The 24,239-nt window shown below is 37.9% G+C and overlaps 1 protein-coding gene across 6 annotated transcripts in view; it reads left to right on the top strand.

Annotated features, from left to right (window-relative positions):
- Window positions 1–22,046, top strand: part of ARMH4 (armadillo like helical domain containing 4) — a 98,145-nt gene extending 76,099 nt beyond the window's left edge. For 5 of the 6 annotated variants that reach the window (XM_063440328.1, XM_063440330.1, XM_063440327.1 and 2 more), the window contains exons 6-8: window positions 7,512–7,543; window positions 20,228–20,362; window positions 20,580–22,046. In XM_063440328.1, coding sequence (XP_063296398.1) covers window positions 7,512–7,543; window positions 20,228–20,362; window positions 20,580–20,648 — 236 coding nt within the window. In that variant the 3' untranslated portion in view covers window positions 20,649–22,046. The remainder of the gene's footprint in view (window positions 1–7,511; window positions 7,544–20,227; window positions 20,363–20,579) is intronic. The other variant, XM_063440329.1, reaches the window with a different exon arrangement.
- Window positions 22,047–24,239: the final 2,193 nt, after the last annotated feature.

Below are 24,239 nucleotides of genomic sequence, written 5' to 3'. Positions count from 1 at the left end.
TCTGTGAGGGGGGCCGGGGGGGGTTAGTAGTTCGTTAGTAAATCTAACCCAAGGGGCCCAGATTTCCTTATATTTTTCTTTTGAAATTTTAGCTATCCCGGCTTCCATGTTACATTGGTAATCAATCTGTGTGCATATATCCTGCCAGTTTAACGCACCCATATTTCTCCAGTTTCTAGCCATCACTATTTTTATTGCCATACAGATATGAATCCAAAGAATTTTTAGTTTTATATTACTTCTTGGAATATCAAAATGAAACAAGAACATTTGAGGTGTGATCTCAGTCCGAGTTTCAAACATACAATCTGCCAGTTTCGATAGAGTTATTTTCATAGGTTTCAACTCCTCACAGTCCCACCAGATGTGGGAGAATGAACCTAACTCCCTACCGCATCTCCAACAATCTGGCAGGAGTGTGGGTTGGAATCTATGAAGGCGAGTTGGCACTAGATACCAACGGTATACTAATTTGAAATACACTTCCTGTATATTTACCCCATGTATATATCTTTTTACTGCCTGTACTCCCGTCAACCAGTCCTCCAGCGGGGATAAAAAGTTAAGTTCTTGCTCCCATTTATACATTGCTGGCGCTTTATCTATCTGCCTTTGGCTTCTTACGAATTTGTTATATCTAGAGGCAATTTTTTTTTTATATTGAAATTCTACAAACTGGTCCATTAGGGAACTTTCCGAAAGGTCTTTTCCCATAGTAAAGGATTTTATTCTTAGATAGTTAAATATTTCCTTCGAAGGGAGATTATATTTATGTTGTAAGGTTGGAAATGGCAACATTTTATTATTATTTAAAAGTTCCGATATTCTTTTTACTCCACCGTTTTCCCATTCTTGGATATTTATATCCTTTATATATAATTTTAGAATTGTTAATGGGGCATTTGTTGATATATATCTTGTTCCATATTTCTTCTTCAAGTACTTAACGATATAAATCATTAAGTTATTCATTGGGTTACTGGATCTTATATTTTTTAAAAATTCACTATCGCACCACCAGAGCAAAAATGGTTCCATGTCCCCAAGGTCTGATTTTTCAATATCTAACCAATTTGGTCTGGCCGTTGTGTAGTTATCACACTTAATTAGGTGGGCTACCATATTGTTCATATATATTTTCTGTATATCTGGGAAACTGATCCCCCCTTCTTTCCAGTCTCTCTGTAATATTTCCAATAAGACTCTAGGTCTCCTATCTTGCCAAATATAATTTGATAATTGCCTTTGAAAACCGCGTATCGTCTGGCATGGCACCCTCAGCGGGAGATTACTAAATAAAAATGTCAACTTAGGAAGGAGATAGAAATTTACTGCTTCGATCCTACCCAACCAAGAGAGTTCCAATCCCTGCCAATTTTTTAAGGTGTTCCTAAAATGAGTTGCAATATCCGTATAGTTAAGTTCTCCCGTTTCTCTGTAATCTAGAGAAAATTTTACCCCTAAATATTTTATGTTTCTTGTTTCCCAATCACAATTGAAATCTTTTTTAAGTTTATCTATACCTGGTCCACTTAAACCTTTTGTCAGAATTTGTGTTTTATTTATATTTATTTTATAGCCTGAGTGTATACCAAACACGTTAATAAGCCGAAATACGGCTGGGATAGAACTAATAGGGTCTGCTAGGGTCAGTAGAATATCGTCTGCATATAATGCAATCTTGTTCTCCATCTTATTCACTTTTAGCCCGCTGATATCTTCATTCTGTCTGATTGCGGCTGCCAATATTTCTATTAGTTTATAGTTTGATCTCGACTCAAAAATTGCATTCAGATTCCTCCTGTGACCAACAAGTTGTTACCCTACATAGTAACTATTATATTTATATCCAAGAATATTTGGTTTAAAAAATAAATAAAAAAAAAAACCCTCACCCCCCAAAATAAAGACTTTTTTTCCTTTTTTAAAGAAAAGTTCTTCACAATCCGATAAAACAATATATATAGTTCTCTATCTTGATTGTCCTTAGCGTAAAAACTTTTTAATTTGCTCTGAATTGAATCTTCTTTCTTCTGTATGGGTGAGATATTGGCCCCTTGTACAGTCTTGTTAATGAGCAGGTTACTATTGAGCTGACTGTATGTTTGAAATGTAACTATTATAACTTGCAAACAAACTTTGGGTTGTAAATCTCAAATAGTAACAGACACTTGGAATTCTTTGTAGAAATCCCCCTAGACCCCCCTTAAAACAAACAAAACAAACTAATGCTTTTAATTATGTCCTTATTCCTCACAGCTGCCTGTGTATTCTCTGGTCTTTTGAAACAAAATTTTCTTTCAAATGGAAAAAGCGCGGAGCCTTTGAGTAAATCACACAATCTAGTTAAATCTGTTTCTGGAAAACCTACATGCATGCTGTGCTGCATTAAAATGATTTCAGAATGAAGAAAAAAAATCCAATTTCAGTAATGTATATATAATCGTGGATCTCTTTTATAATTATATATAGTATTCGTAATTGCTTCCAGATGTAGCAGGAAAAAGCAGGAGTTTGTGTGTGTGTGTGTGTGTGTGTGTGTGTGTTTGTGTGTGTGTGTGTGTGTATATATATATATATTTACAGTATAGTGGAGAATTTTCCCTTTATTACCTAATCATTTTGCTCCGCATGTGGGGTTAGACCAGGTGACACGCATTGAAGACTAGTAAAATGACACATATTTAGCCGAATGACATGGACACAGTGGAACAAACGAATGCTTTTCTATTTTGGTTCCAAACGCGCTTTGCTCGTAATGTTACACCGAAGACCTCTTTCTTTCTGGTTTTCATAGCTCCATAGGCAATTGGCTTTGAAGAGTATTATAAGTAAAGGGGTAGTGTGGAGATCTAAATAACCTGTACGTGAATTTAATGAGGCTACCTGGCAGGATGACAAATTGGTTCCTCTCACTGTACTTCAAATCTGTCTAATGAACAGGACATTGAGGAAATTACACAGAACTTACAGTAAATTCTGTAAAGCCTGGTTTAAATTATATTATAGTGATGCTACCATAATCAAGGTTTGCCCAGGTTTATATGACTGTGTGATGAGTGATAAAAGGGAAAAATAATTTTTTTTAAGGCAAAAAAGCACATGTACAGATATGTGTAATAGCATTTTGGGGTTTGGTCTCATTGATATGCTGTGTTCTGTTTGCATGCTCAAATATGATTTTTTTTTTGCAAAATAAATGAATAATAAGCCTGCCTTATCAAAATTATGCACACAGCTCAACCCCAACAGCACTGAGTTGAGCGGTTTTTAAATTCACAACCTGGCTGCAGACAGTCAGAGAAACTACAAACCGGTAGTGATATCCTTACTATATATCTCCCTGGGTGTCCTCTCCTTCTAACGCAGGTTGTTTTGTAGTTCAGATCTGAAGTCAGTGACTGAGCTGTGTACGTACATTTCATAAGGAAGCCTTTTTCTGGAGTGAGGGGGCGTGGCTAAAGAGGCGGGCTTATGGTGCAGCATTCTGCTAAACATTTTTTTTGTGCAAAAACTATAAAGATTTGTATTGGTGCATAAGTCATATAGATATATATTGTATTGGTGCTCAGAGTATTCCTTGAAATGGTCTCAGCAGTGCACAATGTATGAGTGTTCAGGTGTGTCCAGCCTCATATGTTAGTTTTGTCCCAAGTGAATTCAAGTATTTAATTTGGATCTTCTACTGGTTGAGCATTAAAAGGGGCTAAGTTGGGAGAATCTGTGACTGTCTTGTGCATTTTATCATAGGGCCCGAATAATGTATTCGTCACAATCTGTTTTGGAAGCTCTACCTCTGAAAATCACTGCAACGCATTGCAGGTCTCTCTCCACCCCTACTGGAAATTTCAAATAATTCAGGATTACATTAATAATATTTTGATGTTTGCAAATTTTACCATAATGTTTTCCACTATTTAACACGTATTGTATTTTTAGTTGGAAGGGGAACAATGAAAAGCGATGCAGCCGTGTTTCTCCAATGTTATAAAATACACTGTATGGGAGATTGGGTATCACTCATTGTGCAATTACTGCAGAGTCTGCATCCATTGGCAGCTAGGCCGATGGGAATAGTGACCCGTGTAGGAACAGTTTGCGCACCTATTGAAACCTTTAACATGTGTCTGGCTAGTAAAGGGGCTTTATTTGCTACATAGTCAATTATGGCAAGTTGAAAATCAAATTTCGGCTACAATAACTGCGTTGGACAAGGTTTTTTTTTCAGCTCGGCTAGCTTGGGCTAAATTTCACAATTCCACTTTCACATCGGCACAATTCACAAGTCTGCTGATGAACCCAAGATTGTGGAGATCCAGTTATTAACTCATTAAAACCAGGACCCCTATGTTAACGATGACCGATTCCCTCTACGAACAATCGTCTTGAGACTAATATTGCAAGACAAACATATGTCTCCTAATTACTCAGAATATATATATATATATCTTTTTAAACCGGGACAACTGCTGCTGGCTTAAATAAATAATACCATTTCTATTTACACAACAGAGATACATTTCCTTAGCAGCGAGCAATGTGTCAGAGATGTGTTTAAGGGCTTTATCAGCCTAAGGGTATTATTAACAAAAAGAACATCTATGCAGTATTAAATATTAACGTAAGTCTAATATCGTCTTCAAAAGAGAAACGGAGTGTGGCAGCTGAAAACAAAGTCTCTGTATCACAATGAGGGCATTTTAACGTAATCATGTTTTGCATTCATTGAAATGATGGAGCGTATCCCATGGGGAGTCACAGCTATCCTGCCCTTAAGCTTTTTTGTACATTACTAGCGAAATTGAATACACTTAAGCATGTGTTCTTTCATGCACCAGGCAAATGTTTTAGCACTATTGTCTCCAACGCGAGCGTGGTGATGGGGTTTTGTACATTTTTTACGTTAGTTTTTTTTTTTTTGGTTATAACTATTTGAAGCAGTTTCCAAAACATTTATAATTGGGTAGCATTCCCTACCACAAGAAAAATCTACTCTGACATTGTCATACAGGAGCATATGCTGTCTTCATGGGAGTATTTGGGTTTAAATGTTCCACGTTCCAGGTTACGATATCCTATCACCCAGAGAATGAAGCATTTTATAAAATACCATTTTCCATTTCATTACAATGTTGCCTATTTTCTGCCCACTCTTTATTTGTGCTTAGGCCACGTCGTCCTTGACCACCTTGTAAAATCCCACAGAGCATAAAAATGTACTCTGCAACAAATCCAAAAATACCTCACCGTAATAAATGAGTAATACATTTATATATGCCTCTGTGAAGGAGAGAGGTGATTTTACATTGCCTCCCTACTGCCCTCCCACCTCCTTGTCTGAGACAATCAAGATATTCGAAATCTTTTAGAGGCTTATGTACATGAGTGGCGCATACTGTGTGAATCCGATGGCAGCCACTAGACGCATTTAAATCCTTGAATTAAATCATTGCCATTCCTGCAGAACACAGTCCCTTACATTGGTGGGTTAAGCAGACTAGGATATGGCACCCAGCCCACTTCATTGAGATAAAATGGTCTGGGTTTCTATAGTGTCTATTTAAAGGCAAACTATGACACCCAGATCACTTCACCTCATTGATGTGTATTGTCCCTGTTTTAGAGAAACTACAATGTTTACATTTCAGTGTTAGAGACTGCCTCTAGTGGCTTTGAGAGTTGGAATTGAAAAAGCGAGTCAGATGGTTAAAGGAAAAATGGAGGTAAAAGGGAGCAGAAATATGGGACAATAGTTGGAAACGGAAGACCGGCAAGGTGATGGCTTTTTAAGGACGAGTACGATTAGCATTGTTTAAGAGGAGCAGGGACAATGCTAGAAGAGAACAGCTGTAGATATGTGTTAACGATGGCACAAGAAAGGGAGACAGAGATCTGAAAAGGTGAGATGAGGCAGAGTCAACCAGACAAGTGTTGGGGCGAGAGCAATGGAGAAGGCCTGAAGGGTAGAAAAGGCATGGTCTAAGTGCGGTTGAAAGAGAGAAGCGAAGGGGAGAGAGTTCTTTCCTTAACTGACTTTTACAACATTTGTAGGTCCAGCACATCTCGAGAGCCTTTAGCTGGCTATTTCAGATCTACTAACAGGCAAATAATTGAGCTGCAACACCAGGTAATGTTTTTAACCTAATTTAAAGTTCTTTGACAAGCTTCAGAAAGACCTTGAATTCCTTTGCCTCCTTCACTAGAACTCTATTGTTGAGGCTCAATTATTGGTCTGTTTGCTGTTGGAGGCTATTGTAAGGAGTCTCAGGAGCTTGCACCCAGTTGAGCTACTCAGAATTCTAGTCTTCCAACAGAATTCTAGTCTTCAGCATTAGCTTCCAGAGATATTGTCAGTGGAAATGCTCAAAAGCACATTGTCAGCATCTTTACTTAACCCCCTGGTCTATATTTTAGACAGCATATCATTTTTTTAGGGAATACAAAGGTTTTATTTAGATACTGTACTAAATAGGTGATGGAAGCTGTTATTCTGTCCTTAAATATTTATCTCTAAAGAGACATTAGCACTGCAAACGTATTTGCAAACAAATTGATTTTTATATTAGAATTAAGCAGATTCCTAATGCTGAAACACCCGTTTTATAGTCAGGCCTCGTTCCTTTGCTTAGCACTTGATTAATTAGGGTATAGTAACTTTCTAATTGATCTTCTTGCCGGATGAAGGGCATGGGGTGATGGCTTTAGGAAATACGGTGATGCATGTTGTGTTTGTGGGACCCATGCATTATTCTGTGCTTGAAAAAGAGGTAGTTACGGCCAAACTGAATTAATGGCAAGGATGAGACTATCATTCTCTACTTGGCTTATATTTCCTCACATTGTTTAGGGATAGGGATTCTGTCTTTACCTGAGCGTTACTGGGCTGCCACGATTACTATTCAGTAATTTTTTGAAAGCCTTATATATTTTCACTATGCATTGCTTTTATCCATTATTTTCCCACCAACCCTGCTTCCTTTTCTTCATTTGACGAGCAAACCTTACTTATTCTCCTTTGTGTTTTCCTTTCCAGAATTGTGCCTTATTAGTAACATTCTGGTTATCGTTACTGAGCAGAAATAACATTTGTGTGTTTGTGTGATTTTGAAATTACGTGTCTGCTTCTGTACTTATTCAGGAACTCGAGTGTCTTTAATGAACATCCCAATATGAAAATAATATGAGTATATGGGTTTATGTCCACATAAAGTTAGTGCCGCTCCTGGATAAACTCAGAAACTAGTAGTGTACATGGCATTGCATGCTGCTATTGCAGTCTGCAAAGAAGCCCTGTAGTGTGACCATAAACCTCCCACAAGATGACGTTGCTCAGAATATTCATTTTTTTCTAGACTTACATTCTCAGAACATTCGTTTTTGGTTTCTAGTCTAAAATCTTACATGTGCTTACATTTTGTTTTCTTGTACATGGTGCAAAAAAATTTACATTTTCACATTGACTTTATTAAATCAGGTTTTAAAATGATATTCTTTTTGTCTTTTTATTTCAGTAAGAAGTTGGATGGAAAAACTGAAAGACAAGGTAAGGTTGTCTCACATTGAAATATAAAAGTATTATTTTCTATAGAGACAAGTCCCCTGGGCTCATCACCCCCTGTTTTCAATGTCAGCCCTTAACACCCTGTGAGAATGCAGGTTTCGTCCTTAGATAAGCTCAGGTAGATCTGCTAGAAAAATGGAGGCACTGATTGTTTTGTCTGTGTTTGTGTCATAATAGACAGAAATCCTGTTGGTAGCGGAGTGTCTTATAATATGCATTTTTAAATCTAACCTTAGTTGAAACTATGAGGCTAGAGTTAAAGGATATCAAGGTTTGTATGTACAGCATGGTGCTATTTCTAACATCAAACAAGAACCATTAATGGCTGATACAATGTGTCTGTGTGGGCCTTATACACAAGAAAACCAGTGGTGAAACATCGTAATTTTTTTATTTTATTTTTCTAGAAAGTGTTCTCCCATTTTGGATTGGCATGCAGACAACCAGACACAAATGTGTGTGAATGAATGTGTAATAAACCGCTCCATGTCACATTTGTTTTAAAATAACATTTGTGTTAAATAGTGATTAAATCTAGATCAATTAACCAATGGGGCATCTGAGGCAATTTTTTTCCCAACATTTTTTCCCCCCTTTAATAAATATGCAACTCAGGTTTAGTGGTATCTTCACATACCTGTCGTATAAACTGGTCTGCTCCACAGGATGTGAAATTTAAGACAGGCAGTGCATAATGTTCAGACAATGTCCAATGTGGAGCCCAAATCACCCTCTGCCTGTCACGGTAAAAATGTTTTCCTGGACAACTTTACATTCCGCTCTAATGCACTCGAGTGATACACAACTAGTTCTGCTCTGCAACGTGGACAATCTCTCACTCCTATTCTCTAAACTGAATCGTGGGAAATTAAGAGAGAACTCTGTTAGATTTTTCAAATTTCAGGCAAGATTGAAAATATGTCAGCTATGTATATTCTTTGCAGTTATATTGTTAGACCACCTATTTTGACCCAGTAATAACAGTAACTATTCCTAGTTTTCTGACTGTTATAATTGCAAAATATAGATCAAAATAGCTGATCTGTAAAAAAAATCTAAAAAAAATCACCATTTAAGTAATAATCAAATCATGACAAAGGTTGAATTCTTCACTTAACTGAATTAGCCCATGTTAGGCTAGAGCCCATATATTATATAACCCCCTCTGTTCCTGTACGTCCAGTGGTCTGATCTCAATTATGTGTCTGTTAGTCCACCCATTGTACAGCGCAACGGAATTTGTTGGCGCTATATAAATAATAAAATAATAATAATAATAATATATATAATGGCGTATGAACACCAACCTGCTCTAGTGGTACCACTGATCAATAAAGCGATGTATCTGCTAGATCTATAATTAGAACTGGTTCCTGATAAATGTATTGGGCACACGGTAGCTACTTACTGTCACTGAAATGCTGCGCTTTATAATTAAACAATGAGAGACAGTTAATTTTGGTGCACTGCAGAATAATCTGCATACCTCCCAGCCACTTGATATATTCATGTAGATATTTAAGGAATAATTTGTCCAAAGAAAGAGATATATTGTAGCTTATTACAATGCTGCGCAGAGGAGATTAAAAGTACCCCATGATCTATGGAAATAAAAAAAAAAAATCATAAAAAATAGACTATATCGTTATATTTCAAAAAGTATCATGCATACATTGACTTTAAAATGGCAGGCAATAGTGTGAAGAAGAGGAATTTTTAGATAATCTAATGCAGCAACTCCCATCTTCCTCAGCCAGGGCAGGATATGTGAGACATATAATGCATCAATTTAACTTTTTTTATGTAAGAGAAATTTAAGTAAAATTTAAATAAATGTTTAACTGAACCTTATGATGATTTCTCCTCTTTCTTCATTCAACTTAAAATTCATTCTTAACTCCTTCATTATCAGGGCTTCAGAAAACACTTTTTATCTTGCCCGTGACAAAATGTTGTTCTTAAATATGTTAAACATTGCTAAAAAAATAGCTCACGTTGGACCTTCTATTTAAATAAACAGACTTAAAATAATACACCCAGCAGAATAATGGTACTTTTATTTAGCTGCGCAAATTGTTTGTCGTATAAAATTCGGCTATTGAGTTGGGACATTTTGATGGCCTGGGCAATTGTTATGGTGACCAAACACATCAATTGGCAAGTTATGTAAAAGTAATTGATTTTAAGACACTGTATTTGTATTCGGTAACAGCAAGATTATATGTACGAAGTGTGCTCTTATACACAAGTAGTATACATTCCAATGAATCCTTAGTTTAACTTTGAAAATCTATTTGTATACAATTTATCCCGATAATAAGACTCTTACATTTTGTGTTTACGCTTCTTTGGGTTCACATGATTGTCTTCATCCTGTTGTTTATCATCCAATTCAGTGTTCCACTTATTGTTACCACATCTCGCTTTTCCATTTCCAACTTGGAATTGTTCTTAAGTATTGATTGAGCCCCAGCTGTCCTATTGTAGGGGTTGTCAAAGTCCATTATCCTTCTCCCATCTGCTCCATGATTCATGCTATCCCCTAGGTAGAAACCCAATGATTGTACATTTTCTGCAGCTTTTATAGATACCGACTTATATTCAGTTTTTGTTGAATCTTTCTTTCTAACTTCTGTTTCTACAAAGTTTAACAAAGTTACCCTTCATTGGAATAGTATGAAATATTGGTCACATCCCACACTTTCTATTTGGTGATGTTTAAAACCTAGATTATTGGTACTAATAAAGATGTAGTAAGGGAGGTAAATGGTCTATGTTCTGAATGACTGATTAGTTTATTTAAGTCACTCAAATATAACGCAGAGGATACGGTGGAACTTGTACAAATTCAAGACGTGATTTCCTTTTTTTGTCTCTATTGTAGTTTTGGCAATATGGTAATGTCTTTAAAGGACCACTCTAGTGCCAGGAAAGCATACTCGTTTTCCTGGCACTAGAGTGCCCTGAGGGTGCCCCCACCCTCAGGGACCCCCTCCCGCCCGGCTCTGGAAAGGGGAAAGGGGTAAAAACTTACCTTTTTCCAGCGCTGGGCGGAGAGATCTCCTCCTGCTCTCCTCCTCCGATCCTCCTCTTCTCCTCCCCGTCGGCTGAATGCGCAAGAGCTGTGGCAAGAGCTGCGCGCGCATTCAGCCGGTCACATAGGAAAGCATTCACAATGCTTTCCTATGGACGCTGGCGTGCTCTCACTGTGAAAATCACAGTGAGAAGCACGCAAGCGCCTCTAGCGGCTGTCAATGAGACAGCCACTAGAGGACATAGGGGGAAGGCTTAACCCATTCATAAACATAGCAGTTTCTCTGAAACTGCTATAATTATGAAAAAATGGGTTAACCCTAGAAGGACCTGGCACCCAGACCACTTCATTAAGCTGAAGTGGTCTGGGTGCCTAGAGTGGTCCTTTAAGACTAGTGTTATTCCTAATACAAAGCCAAGTTTGTTTTTTATTTTCCTTTTCTTCATTTAAAGTTTTATTGATCTGGAATCCTTCCCAGTATGGATTTAGATGACTCAGTGAAAGCATTGTTTCTGCCCAATCTTCATAAAAATGCTCCTGTTAGTACATAAAGATCTATATCAGACTGGTCTAAGCCCACTGTCGTGGCCTGGGAATAATTTACTTGGTGACAAAATTTTTGGCAGTAACAATATATAGTTTTTTTGGGCTACATTAGTAAGAATTAATTACAGGAATGACTGTGGCAGATCTTTGTCAAAGGGCAGTTTAGTAAAGTCAGTTCTAGTAAAGAGACAACTCTCTGATGGATTTTGAAGTCCTATTTCTTGGTGATCAAGAGCTGAGAGGGCAAACAGCACAAATACGAGGTCTGTCTGGAAAAAGTCAAGCCTTTGTTAATATAACAAATGGTTTGTGTGACATCGATGTAACCTGGCAGCCAAGGAGAGTGGACTGAAATGCGCATGCATAATCAATGATGAGTTCACTGTACTAGTAAGTGGGGGGTGCTAGACGCCGTTGAGTGAGTACATGTGTGGCCATCAGATTCAAAAATACTAAGTGAGTAGAGCAATGAATCTCTATCAAATTTTGTGTTAAGCATGAAAATTCTTCCTCCTTCAAAAATGGATGAGAATTGGTTGAAAGTGATCCCCATTCTGGAAGGCCTGCTACTAGCAGAACACCTGAGAATGTTAAACGTCTATGGGCTGTAATCAACAAAGTTCAGTGACTGACCGAGCAAGAACTAGAAGCTGATCTGAGGATTCCAAAACTTATTGTCAGAGATTTTGACACATGATCTTGGCATGAAATGCGTCATGGCAAAATCCATTCTGCGGTTTACGCTGTCAGAGCAGAAGGAAAATGACGCAGTTGCGAATGACTTTCTTCAAAAATGCTACCAATGAACCAAATTTCCTCAAGAAGATGAATGATGGGTCTAAGGCTATGATCTGGAAATGAAGGCCCAGTCCTCCCAATGGGGAGGTTTCCTGGTTCTTCACATCCAAGGAAAACAAGGCAAAGTCACAGCAAGATCAAGACTATGTTAACTATGTTTTGTGATTGGCAAGGTGTTCATCTCAAGTATGCTTCTACAGCAACTTCTGGCTTTTCCCAAAACTAACATCACCTCTGAAAGGTATGAAATTTCAGACTGATGATGAGATTAAGTTAAATATGAAGAGGCGAAAAAACAGATGCTCCAATCATTAGGAAAAAATTCCAAACTTGAAGAGCAAAAACTGGAGTATAAATTCAATATATAGACAGAATGTACTTCAATTAGTTCAGTAAATACTAGGATAGCATGGGTAGAAAATACGAAGTCTACAAAGTGCAATCAAGCCTAAATGGCTCACCTCTAAAGCGTCCTAGCAAAAAACAGCTACCTACTAATAAAAGCCTCTTGGAGAGCGACAGACTAGAGACTTTAATTAAAGGTATATAGGGTCAAGTCTAGTGGCTCCGAGGGTATCCAGCAGGTGAATAAAGCTGAATGGATAGCTAGGAGATCGGTCACTAGATAATGCTTAAATAGTTGTTGTAGTGCCGTGTGACTTGTATTACCACTTTGATTGCTATAAGCGAATAAATTCACAACCTTTGGCACCATAATCAACCATACAGCTAGCATAACAGGCTATCTGGAGAGAGGGACTACTGCTGCCAAGTGTATTACAGCTTCTCGCACCTGAATGGGATAAATTATATCCCTATGTCTCACTATGCAGTGAAATGTGAAGCGAGATCTGGGTAATGGTGTAAATAGCCTTATACATCAATTCCAGTTTAACACTGTTAAGTCAAAACCTTTACAAGAGAAGGTATATAGTGACCAGATAAGAGGTGAATAAAAGATAAGGATTTAAGGTGAAACTATGTGCAGAACCATACTTAGAATGTTGGTTACCTACACATAGTGATAGATAGCCCTAGTGAAAATAAATCGCAGAAAAGATAAGGGAGAACCCGACGCGCGTTTCGGTGCTTGCTATAGTGCACCATCGTCAGGGGCTGACGGGAGACTGGTAACAAGCCTCCTTTTTTATGTATGCATGTAACTACTAATCAAGGTTGATCCTATCAGAAGCCGATGAAATAATTGTTTAATTTAGGTTTAGGCGCCAAAAATCTGAATATTCAATGTGTTAATCAGTTAAGCAAAATCCACCAATCGCGCTAGTCAGGTGCTGACGTCATTCTACAGTCAACTTAACCCTTCGAGTGCCGTTATGGATTGTAACCTAATCAACTTAGAAGGTGTTGAAATGTTGCATATGGGTATTGCAATATGTGAAGCACTATATCAGATACAAATGTAGAAAACCATAGATTGTAACAGTTCTATTACAGTGAAATGTATCCGACGAAAATTATAGTGCTGGGCATTCTCCGTATTCTGATGAATTGGGTAATAGATATAGGATTGAAGGGAGATGCAGCTTATTCAGGAGGCTCAAAAAACCTCTGTAGATAAAGAAACCCTTACAGTGCCATTGGATGTTTATCATTGTTAAGGTGCCCGTCCTAAGTACGGTTAAACTATTGCTTAGTCTTATCAGGTGATGAGGGTTCTGTCAAGCTCTCCAAAGTGCTTATATGTAAGACCCATTATTTTATATAGATCAATGAATAATCAAAAATATATATATTAACCCTTTTGGTGCCACGAGTATGGTATCACCCGTATACGCTTACTTAGACGTTTATAGAGACGGTACCGATCAGGGTTACAGACTGAAGTGATGTTCAGGGAATCTTGTCTCATCTATCTAGCTAGTGAGGAGGGCGCCATCCTTAGAGCAAATGTAGAGGACTTAGAAGGGAATACTCCCTCTGAGGACTCACTCATATGCCACGTATTAACGCTGGCATTGTCGGAATCTAAATATATATCCATACTGCTCCCCCAGAGCAGTGTAGTAAAGTATTAGATGACATTAGGAGTGCCTAGAGATTCTTAACACCAGAGGGCTCTAGGTATTAAAGTGAGAATTAAATCACAGATCAAAGAGCTATAGCTGGTGTAATGAAAATTAGGACTTACTAGAATGGCACTGATTTAGGGCTATGTATTAGCCTGAGAAGCATCTAGTGTACTGATATAATAGTCGAAATGGTGCCAGAAATACGATAATTTAGGCAATAGGGACAACCTTGGTTACTGCTATATGTGTTTCCCAAAGAAAGATAGTGCATCCATGCTAAGAGCTATAAAACTATTTACAAAATTTACAGTAAATATATTACAACAGAATGTGGTCAGCGTGCTGATAATAGGTGGGAAAGGATCTGAAAGGTTGTTATAAAAGACATTAAAGGAATCCGAGAACAAGTGGAACAGACAATGGAAGATTCCAACTGTTTCCACATGTTAATGTACTAAGGGATCTCAAATAAAAGACGTATATGAAAAACCTTCATTGAGTCCTAGGGGGGAAAGTGTCTTAAGTGTGTAGATCCAGTAACTCTCCCTTTGTAGTAATTTGGTGTCAATGTCTCCTTTCCTTGGTCCCAGTTTGATTTTTTCGATCCCATTGAAACGTATGCCCTGTGGTGAGCCTTCATGTTTCAATTTGAGATGTCTAGAGATTACTGTGTCAGTATGTCTTGAGGGATTCACTGAGTTGACGTGTTCAAGGATTCTATTTTTGAAGGGTCTAAAGGTCTTCCAAACATATTTAAGGTCACAGCTGCAGGTAAGGAGATAGATTAGGCCAGTGGTTTGGCAATTAAAAAAGGTTTTTACCGTATGTACATTGGTATTCTTTGAATCCGAAAAGGTTTTTGATTTTCTCTGAATGAATTTACACGCCTTGCAGCGGCCACATTGAAAGGTACCAGTTGCTGGAGTTTTAAGCCATGTGTTTACACTTGTTGATAGTGAAAGGTGGCTTGGTACCATCAGGTCTTTAAGGGTTCGGCCTCTTCTGGCTGTAAGTGATACATATGGCGTCAGGACTTCTTTGAGGTGTTGGTCTTGATAGATCAGGGGCCAATATCTATCTAGTATGTGTTTAACTGGGTCCCAACCTGAGTCAAATGTGCCAAATGTGGGAAATAGGAAGAGGCAGCTGATGGCGGTTGCCAAAAAGGATTTTGCAGAGTGTTTTGAACAGTGGAAGACTCACTGGGAGAACTGTGTGAGGTCCAAAAATACCTACTTTGAAGGGGACTGAGGCGTCATTGCACTATGCAAAATGTTTCTTGTATCTTGTATGTTCAATAAATGACTCTATTTTTCATATTATATCTTTCCGGACAGACCTCGTCTACCAAGAAGAAACCTATTCACAGTTGTGCCACAAATAGGAAAACATCATTACTAACTCCAGAATAGTAATCAGATTTCTCCTTGGATCAATTAGCTAATAATACTTGACCTATTAGCTGCCATAATACTGAATGCCCAATTTTCACAAACAAGAGAATCTAGACATTTTCAAGAATCATTGGAAACTGATAACATGACCTCTATGTAGAGCATTCTACATCTTTTTTGTCCTAACTGTAAATAAAATTTTGCTCTGCTTTTGAAGAAATCTCTTTTTCTTCAAATATCAATATGGTAGTCCTTGTTGCCAGGAGCAGTTTTTTACCCCTACAAGTAGGATATGAGCTGCAGAGTGCACACTTGCAAAGTTACTCTCCTGAAGTCCCTTCTATATATTTTAAACACAATAATTGAGCACAAACCCAGTTTCCATATGTGTATTGTTCTGCTGTCCAATGGACATCAACTTTCTAAGTGCTAGCAAAATGTTATCAGCTCTGTGCTCCTATAAGACCCCAAAGAAGGAACAACTGTTACACCTACTACACCCCGATACAGATTGCATAAAGAGCACTAAGTGAACTGCCTAAAATTCTCATTACCTAGAGGAGACCAGAGAGGGCATTATGTTCCTACTTAAGGTGGTGTGTGGGTGAAGGCAGTTTCAAAAAAGCACTCAGTGCAGTTGCAGGCTTGATATACCTCCCACTGCGTCAATTAGTGATACTTTTACTAGTCCTGCTGTTGCTAGGTGGTGATTGCTCAGTAGGGCTGGTGCTGGCCCCACTATACGCCCACTTGGCAAAAACCTCTAAATGTAATCGAAAGACTATAACACTTCCCTGGCCCTCTATGGAGGTGAGAAGGATCTCACCTCCATAGAGTCCAGCCGACACTCATTTATGTCTATTTGCAAGTTATTTCCTGATGGCAACGTACTGAACGAGTCAGCAGAATGTCTCGTAGTTCACCCTGGAACTCCAGTCCGCTGACCCAGAGTACCTTGTTCCGGTTAACTTGCTCTTTAGTTTTCATACCTTTCTTAATACCACAGGTGAGTGTTCTTTGTTTTCAAGAGACCACGCCAACGGTCGGTCAGAACTTGGATTAGTGTTTTGCCACCCCTCAGAGTGCAATTTGGACAGTTTGGGTGCCCAACCAAGAGCTCTCTGGGGACATAAGAGTTGTGGAGGTTCATAACAGTTTTCCAGGGTTTGACTGTTTTTGGCTCTCGGGAGATAATTAACTTACCGGTCTTTGACTCCATTATCTACCAGACACACTGATGCCTGGGTGGGATCAATGTGTGAAAGAATGGAGATCCCATGCTGGGGATCTGCGCATAAACGGCTGCATTCTGAGCAATAAAAACAGATTTCACCCAGAACTATGTCTCATCTGGTTACTGGGGGAAAGAGAGTTATAATCACGAACACTTCAAGTTTGGCTGAGAGGAAATTCTAACGGAGGTAACCAGTTGTGTTACTAGTGGTCCGCTACACCCATAAAGTTGACTGGGGTGAAAAAATATGTAGTCCCCTAAGCTAATGACTGCTCCAAAAGCTAGTTAAATTCAGGAGTCACCTGGTGTCCAGTCAACGAGAAATGATTGAAGTTGTTGAACTGCCACATCTACAGTAAGAAGCAATTGTCTATAAATGGATAAAGCTCAGCAGTTTCGATACTCTTCCTACATGTGAACATTGTGCAACTACAACGGCAAAAATACAGTGTGGAATGCTCAGCAAGGTTATGAGGAATCCTAGAGAGTTTTGTTTTTATAAACTGGGCACGGTGCATAGAACTGTTTTATTCCTAAAGTAGTAGATTCAGTTCCTCAGAAATCAGTGGGTCATATGTTGTTGTTGACTTGATGACAAAGATGATTGACTGTCACCCCGGTTTGACACTCTGAAATAGCTTCCAAGGTTCTTTGTATTGACATGTGGTCCATGTCTGACCAGAGGGCACCCCTTACAGAGTGGATACAAATTCAACAAACTATACGCCTGTTTGCATGTCTTTTAAAACAATGTGTAAAGAACAGATTTGTGTAGTCTACATTGTGACAGAAGCTCTTTAAACATTCGGTGATATCACCTTCCCTTCTGTAGAATACATGACTGATGGGCTTCTAACTATCTTTCAATGCCTTCTGTTCACAGCAGTTTATGTGCGGGTATACTTGATGTATATCCACTTTGTGATTCGTGCATTAAATCAATACATACAGAACCTTTAGAATTAGATTGTATCCCTGGTATGAGACTTCCTTGAACTCTACCAGTTCACATGATAGTTGGCAATTATCACATCATTACAAACCAAAATTATATTAAGCATACTTTACTCTGTAAAGTTTACAAAAAAACATTTTCTCATTTAATGTTTGTTTTGTTCAGTGTAGATGCAGTCTTTTTTGTGTAGAATACTATAAACATATTGGATATCTTTTGGTGGAGCTACCATATTTACCCCTTACAGATCACATAGGATTTATTTTATAAACTGCTGGCAAAGTTTAAATCCATTATTTGTTGAAATATTATTTTTTAAATGGTAGATAAATGACATCGGAAAAATGAAATGGTAGGTTCTAACGTAAAATATTAACGTTATTCTAAAGTGTAGGATAAATGACTATTCGTATTTGGTACCATTCTTCCTGACTGATATAAAAAAAATGATGCCTTTACAACTAATAATTAGTAATCCTCTCTAATTTAAAAAAATAAATAAATAAAGACTTTTAGATTATTTTATATTTATTTGATGAAGTCTGGCAAATCCCTCCCAAAACACGGAACCATGCAAATAGACTCCAAAATAATCACAAAAAATATTCTACGTGACTTGAACATTAATGGTTGGAAAAAGAAGGGTTCGTTTCAGTAAAACGCAATAAATTGCTCAACAAAATGTCAGAGAGCTTAAAAAAATGTTTATTTTTGTTATTTTGCAATTTGGCTTCAATCTATGCCACTGGGAAAAACGTTTGTAGGAGGTGAGGGGTTAATAACCAAACAGGATCTGAGCACCCCATAAACATTTAGACTAGGGACAGGGTGTCCCCAAGTCCCTTGGAAGACAAACAATGTTTCCTTCTTCTCCAATGAGAATTATAGCCTTTGTTATATATATTGTCTATTTGTTAGCATAGGAACTATCAGTCAAAGTGCAAACTCTGACCAGTAGTTAAAAAGGGGTTACAGGGGTAGTATAGGGCTTAACCCTGAATATATGACTATCAAAACAAAGGGAGTGAGAAGAGTTCCCCGTAGAAACGGGGTCCTTAATCTCACTACCGCTACCCCCAGTCTTAGTATCAAAGCAGTAAGAACAAAGAAAATAACAAAAACTTTAATAGAACAAATTTAAGAAAAAACTATAATATCAAAAAACACACCACCTATTAAATCACCCCACTCCGTGAGGGTTAAAAACAAGATAATAAGATGCGACTGTAGATGTAAACTGGCGAACCAGTGTGGCTGGGTACCTATTGGAATACAAGTAGCAACAGCAATCACAAAAGATACTAGTGTATCAAGTTTCTAGGCAAAATATAAATTGTGAAGATACATAGTTGCTAATCTAGCTTCCCTTGGAACCTCAGCCAACTTACTGATTAATGCCAGGAAACAGCACCAAAGCCGGGGGATTCCCCCAATTGCAGTATTCCTAGGAACAGCTGAAATCTAGTTATCTCTATATAATAACTTCCGATAGTCCTACGGTATACTTAACTTTAGTCCAATATCAAAATACCTGGTATAACCAGTGCACCAAAAGGAAGTAAATCGAAAGGAAAGTAAGATCAAACAGTATATACAGAGAAAACAAAGTAATGAAAGGGGCTGAGTCTGAACAGAGTTAAGCAAAAAATACAGTTACCATTGCTGCTCCTAACTCAGAGTAATCCCTCTAGTCTGTACCTAGGGCTGTGAGGTTTTCCCTCAGGCTGTCAAAGCAGTCAGCATCAAAAGTATATCTGTGTGTCCAATCATATGGAACAAACTGCCCAACGCGCGTTTCGGCGGTCTCACCGCCTTTCTCAAGGGCAAATAGTACATAGTGAGCCTCCCTTTACCTTGTTTATATACCCCACCATCTACTAATCTAGTAGAAGGTGGGGTTTCAAATTGCCCCGGCTTTGGTGCCGTTTCCTGGCATTAATCAGTAGGTTGGCTGAGGTTCCAAGGGAAGCTAGATTAGCAACTATGTATCTTCACAATTTATATTTTGCCTAGAAACTTGATACACTAGTATCTTGCTGTTGCTACTTGTATTCCAATAGGTACCCAGCCACACTGGTTCGCCAGTTTACATCTACAGTCGCATCTTATTATCTTGTTTTTAACCCTCACGGAGTGGGGTGATTTAATAGGTGGTGTGTTTTTTGATATTATAGTTTTTTCTTAAATTTGTTCTATTAAAGTTTTTGTTATTTTCTTTGTTCTTACTGCTTTGATACTAAGACTGGGGGTAGCGGTAGTGAGATTAAGGACCCCGTTTCTACGGGGAACTCTTCTCACTCCCTTTGTTTTGTCTATTTGTTATACTTAAGAGTAAATTTGACAGTGGCTGCAGTTATTGTCATTACACTTACCAGAATACCCATTCATTTTTTGTGCATGATGTAGTAAATATTGACTTTGAAATGTATCACCTTGAATATTCCTTGTTCTATAAAGAAGGTCAAATCCTTTTAAGAACCCATTAATTTGCATGCAAACATTAAAATGATGCAAGATTTATTGTGGTTGTGTTAAATAAGAATTTGGAGTTAAACGTAGACTGTAAGTACTGCTATAGTGGCTTTCCCAGGCATGGAAGGGTTAGTGTATTCTGTGCCAGGAGATAGTGCATAATACAAGTTGTGAATATTTATGGGCTTCTGTTTTTAATGCAGGCTGGGTATATGTCTGGGATGCTGGCACCTGTGGGAGTCGGAATCAGCGGTGCCCTAACCATCCTTGGAGTTCTGTACAGCATAAAGATTATAAACCGCCGCAGGAGAAATGGCTTCAAACAGCATAAGAGAAAGGTATGATAGAATATCAGTGAAACGTGATCTTAATTCACTATTCAAATCTGTAAATTCACTCATTAACCTTGAGGAGTCTTTCACTCTGAAATAAAACTACAAACAAAGAAAAAAAACAACAAAAAAAGTATTTTTTCCCCCTCTCCCATCATATATTGCTGCACCGTCGTTGAAATTGTTTCAATCTCTCTTTCTCCCTCTTATTTTGCTTCTCCAGCAGAGAGAATTTAACAGCATGCAAGACCGGGTAATGCTCTTAGCTGACAGTTCCGAAGATGAGTTTTGAATCGTGACTCCTCGAGAGTTGGAATGCTCAATGAAAGATTTCTAAAGAGAAAAGACATTTCTACAATCTCACTGCTATCCTCCAGCTGTCTAACACTCCGTAGTGACTACCAATGAGTTGGGATCAATGGCATGCTGTCCTATAAATTATACCTGTTTTTTTATACACATGGGATATGCCATGTTGTATACCAGTGTTGATTGTAGCCTTTGTACGGATACCCTGGCTCCCAAGGGAGCAGCAATTACCCAATCCCACGGAGTACACTGCTCCCCTTTGTGCAAGTGTGGTTTGTTTTCTACCCAGTTATTCTGTTTGTACTGGGTTACATTGTATTTATCAATGTACGGAGTCTTGTGAAAAACACCACAAAAAAAAAAAAAAAAAACACCATGAAAAAGAACCAATCGCAAATGCTAAGGTAGCTAAGGTGTCCAACATGACACGTGGGCTCTTTAATCAAGATAAAATATGCACCACATTTTGGGGTTCAATATTTTCAGAATCTGGTTCAAAATATAATATAATATCTGGGTTTCAAATTTTAAAGTGGGTAATCGGATGGCAGTTCTGTTTATTGAGGGGGGTAAAAAAAAAATGATGGCCTTAAATTATGCTTTTTAATATGTGTATAGATTTTCTGGGTATATGTTGCCTCACACTGCTTTTAAGCTGTATAAATATTTTCTGGGTTTGTATGACATTGATCTTTGTAAAAAAAAAAAAAAAAAAGCAATATGCTTGAAATGCAAGGTATGCAAGGAAGTTCCACCTACAGCGTGTGGACTTTTAATGATTGATGATCATTAAGAAATTTACATTTTCTGGAACTCGGTTCCCAAGAAATTTACTCCGGTAGACTCTACGCGGGGTAAAAAGGTAGTTGAAGATCTTTGGTATAGGAATTCTGCTGATCGCACGATGCATTATATAAATGTTTAAACTAGTATACAAACTGTGAATTATCGGGACATTTTTTTTTCTGCTGTAAATAAGGGAGTTCCTAAACTGAGCTTAATGAACAAAAGCTGCGATGTTTGTTCAGTAGGTTTATTTGAATATGTGGTGTATTACATGTTGATGTCTTGGTGTCTACTACACATGTGATAAGTGTAGAGTACTGCTGCATGCATATGGACGTATTGTTTGTTCCTGCAGCAATGGTGCCACTATTTGGCCGATGGAACTGCATTTAGTGCAGCTAGAGATACTTTATTTTTAGATTATACAGATATTACAGTAATACTCAGATATTACAGTCATACTCAAAGCAACACAATTAATGCATAGCATATCATTGTAGTTATTATGGAACAATGGGTTTTTGGGTACCACCATCCCTCCCCACAATATTATCTGGGAAATTATTTATGAATGCAGTGACATAAATTGGGCTTTTCCATGCCCCTTCTGTATTTACTGGTACAATAACAGCTAAAATACGTTACATTTCTGCATTACACATCTAAATCCGGGCATTTCTGGATGCAATGATTGGCATCCAACTATCCTGCCTCAATGCCTGCAAACTGCCTTTGGGTGCTGGAGAGCCACTACAATGAGTATCCCTAATAGCAACATTGATTTATCAACCTGGAATACTGCCATTGCAGAGATATATTTATATAAGTAGATATATCAGATCATACTATATGTTTCACTTCGTTTAGACTCCACCTTTGTTCTTGTATGCATCTACTCTGCACTCTCACTATCCCACATTTGGTATTTCGTGGAACAGTCCCACTTTGTTCTGCTGTCCTTTTAGTGTTTCACTATGGGCATACCAGAGAAAATGTTTCAAAAAATTGCAGCATAGGTGCACCATTGACCTGGGCAAACTACACTCGGGACATTAAGGCCTCGAGGGAATGCTTCGGTAGCACTTTACACATGTGCTTTCCTTAATGGGACTGTCCGTCACTGCTGCCAATCGTTCTAAAATGCTCACTTTTGGGATGGGATGCATCCTTTTTCTCAGTGGCTCCACACCCATGGCATAACCATTGGCTGGCCTGCCACACCTCAGTCACAAATAAATACTTACCATTGCTATAAGGTATGCACTAACTACTGAAATACATTTTCATTAAAATCCCAACGTGTCAGAGGTCAGAGTTAGAAAACAAAATATGACCTGCACCCCTACCACTTCCTTAAAATTAAGGACAGACCGGTCTTCACCCCTTCATGATAGGGTTTTCATGCAATGGTTTTGTGATGGTTATAGCTCATTATATGTCAAGAAGGGTTTAAGATTTGGCCACCTTACAAAATAGCATTTTAGTGAATTGTACATAGAAATGCTGCCCATAACCTATAGGAATGAGGGAAAACACAGAGTAGAAGCTGATGAAAAAACAATAAATATATACCCAGGCCTTAAATGTTACTAGCCACGGCAATCCTTTAGTGTCCATGGCACACTCACCAGAGGTTAACTTCTACTCGCCAGGACTCCATTCTAACTGGCCAGTACTATGCTTGCACTCGCCAATGCCTGCTGGTATGTCGACATTTTGAGCCATGATACTGAAATCAGTCTGATCAAGTAATGTTATACTTTATTTTTTTTTCTGTTTATTGTGAAGAAAGCTCTAATTTTTTTCACTTGTTTAAACTTGCTGAAAATATTTTGATGGCTAGCTACTCCTTGACACATTCATAAGGAGATTGGTAATAAATAATGTTAAAAACTGATCTTATAGTACATTTTCCGGCCTTGTTAATTACCATAAAACGTAGCATAGTACCTAGGTAATTACCTTAGCACCTTATTCTCTATGGCCCTATATTCCTGCATTAAACTTGGAAGGTTTTGTGTACATGCATTCATCTTAGAGATCCACATAGAGCAATAAACCCACAGAATGTGTGGTGTATATGAGTTTACCATGTTGTTCCACAGCAATAAAACATTAAATAATGCTAAATTATAATTAATATTTTTTTTAGTGCTGTTTACCTATTACGAGAGCATAAAATGAAAGTGAATGAGTAAAATATTTGAGGAATCAATCAATTGTTCCTGAATTCCAAATTGTAAATGCATGGATATATTGTGTTTTTAATGTGATTGGCACGAAAAAAAACGAATGCAATTTTAAAGGGACAAGTTCTCTCTTTAATATACCATAGTATTGGAGGTTTTACCCAACAGGACTTATTCCCCATTCCACTGCTCAATAAAATGTATATTTGAATAAAAATTATCGATAACAGATCTCAAAAACTTGTTTTTGTAAAAGAGGCATATTCGTCCAGTACAGTGTAAAATAAACTCTCGTAAATTGATATCTGAGTTTCTCTCTCAAAAAAATTCCAGGCTTCTTGCAGCAGTGACATGCGAAACTCACATCTGACCTCCGCGTGCAATTTATTTTATATGACCCTTTTAAGAATAGTTTTCGCCTCACATGTCCACGATCACTCGTCCATTTTGTACGACACTTTACAAAATAAAATCTTATTTAATGGAATTGAATTCGCGTGACTTTATTTACCTAATAAATAATAAAAGGCTGCGCTACCAGTTGGCGTGAAGAAAAAGAGAGCATGAAAAACAAGCTAACAATCAGTAGCTTTATGAAT

The sequence above is a fragment of the Pelobates fuscus genome, chromosome 13 (assembly GCF_036172605.1).
Source record: "Pelobates fuscus isolate aPelFus1 chromosome 13, aPelFus1.pri, whole genome shotgun sequence".
Lineage (NCBI taxonomy): Eukaryota > Metazoa > Chordata > Amphibia > Anura > Pelobatidae > Pelobates > Pelobates fuscus.
This window is presented reverse-complemented; position numbering and strand designations above follow the sequence as displayed.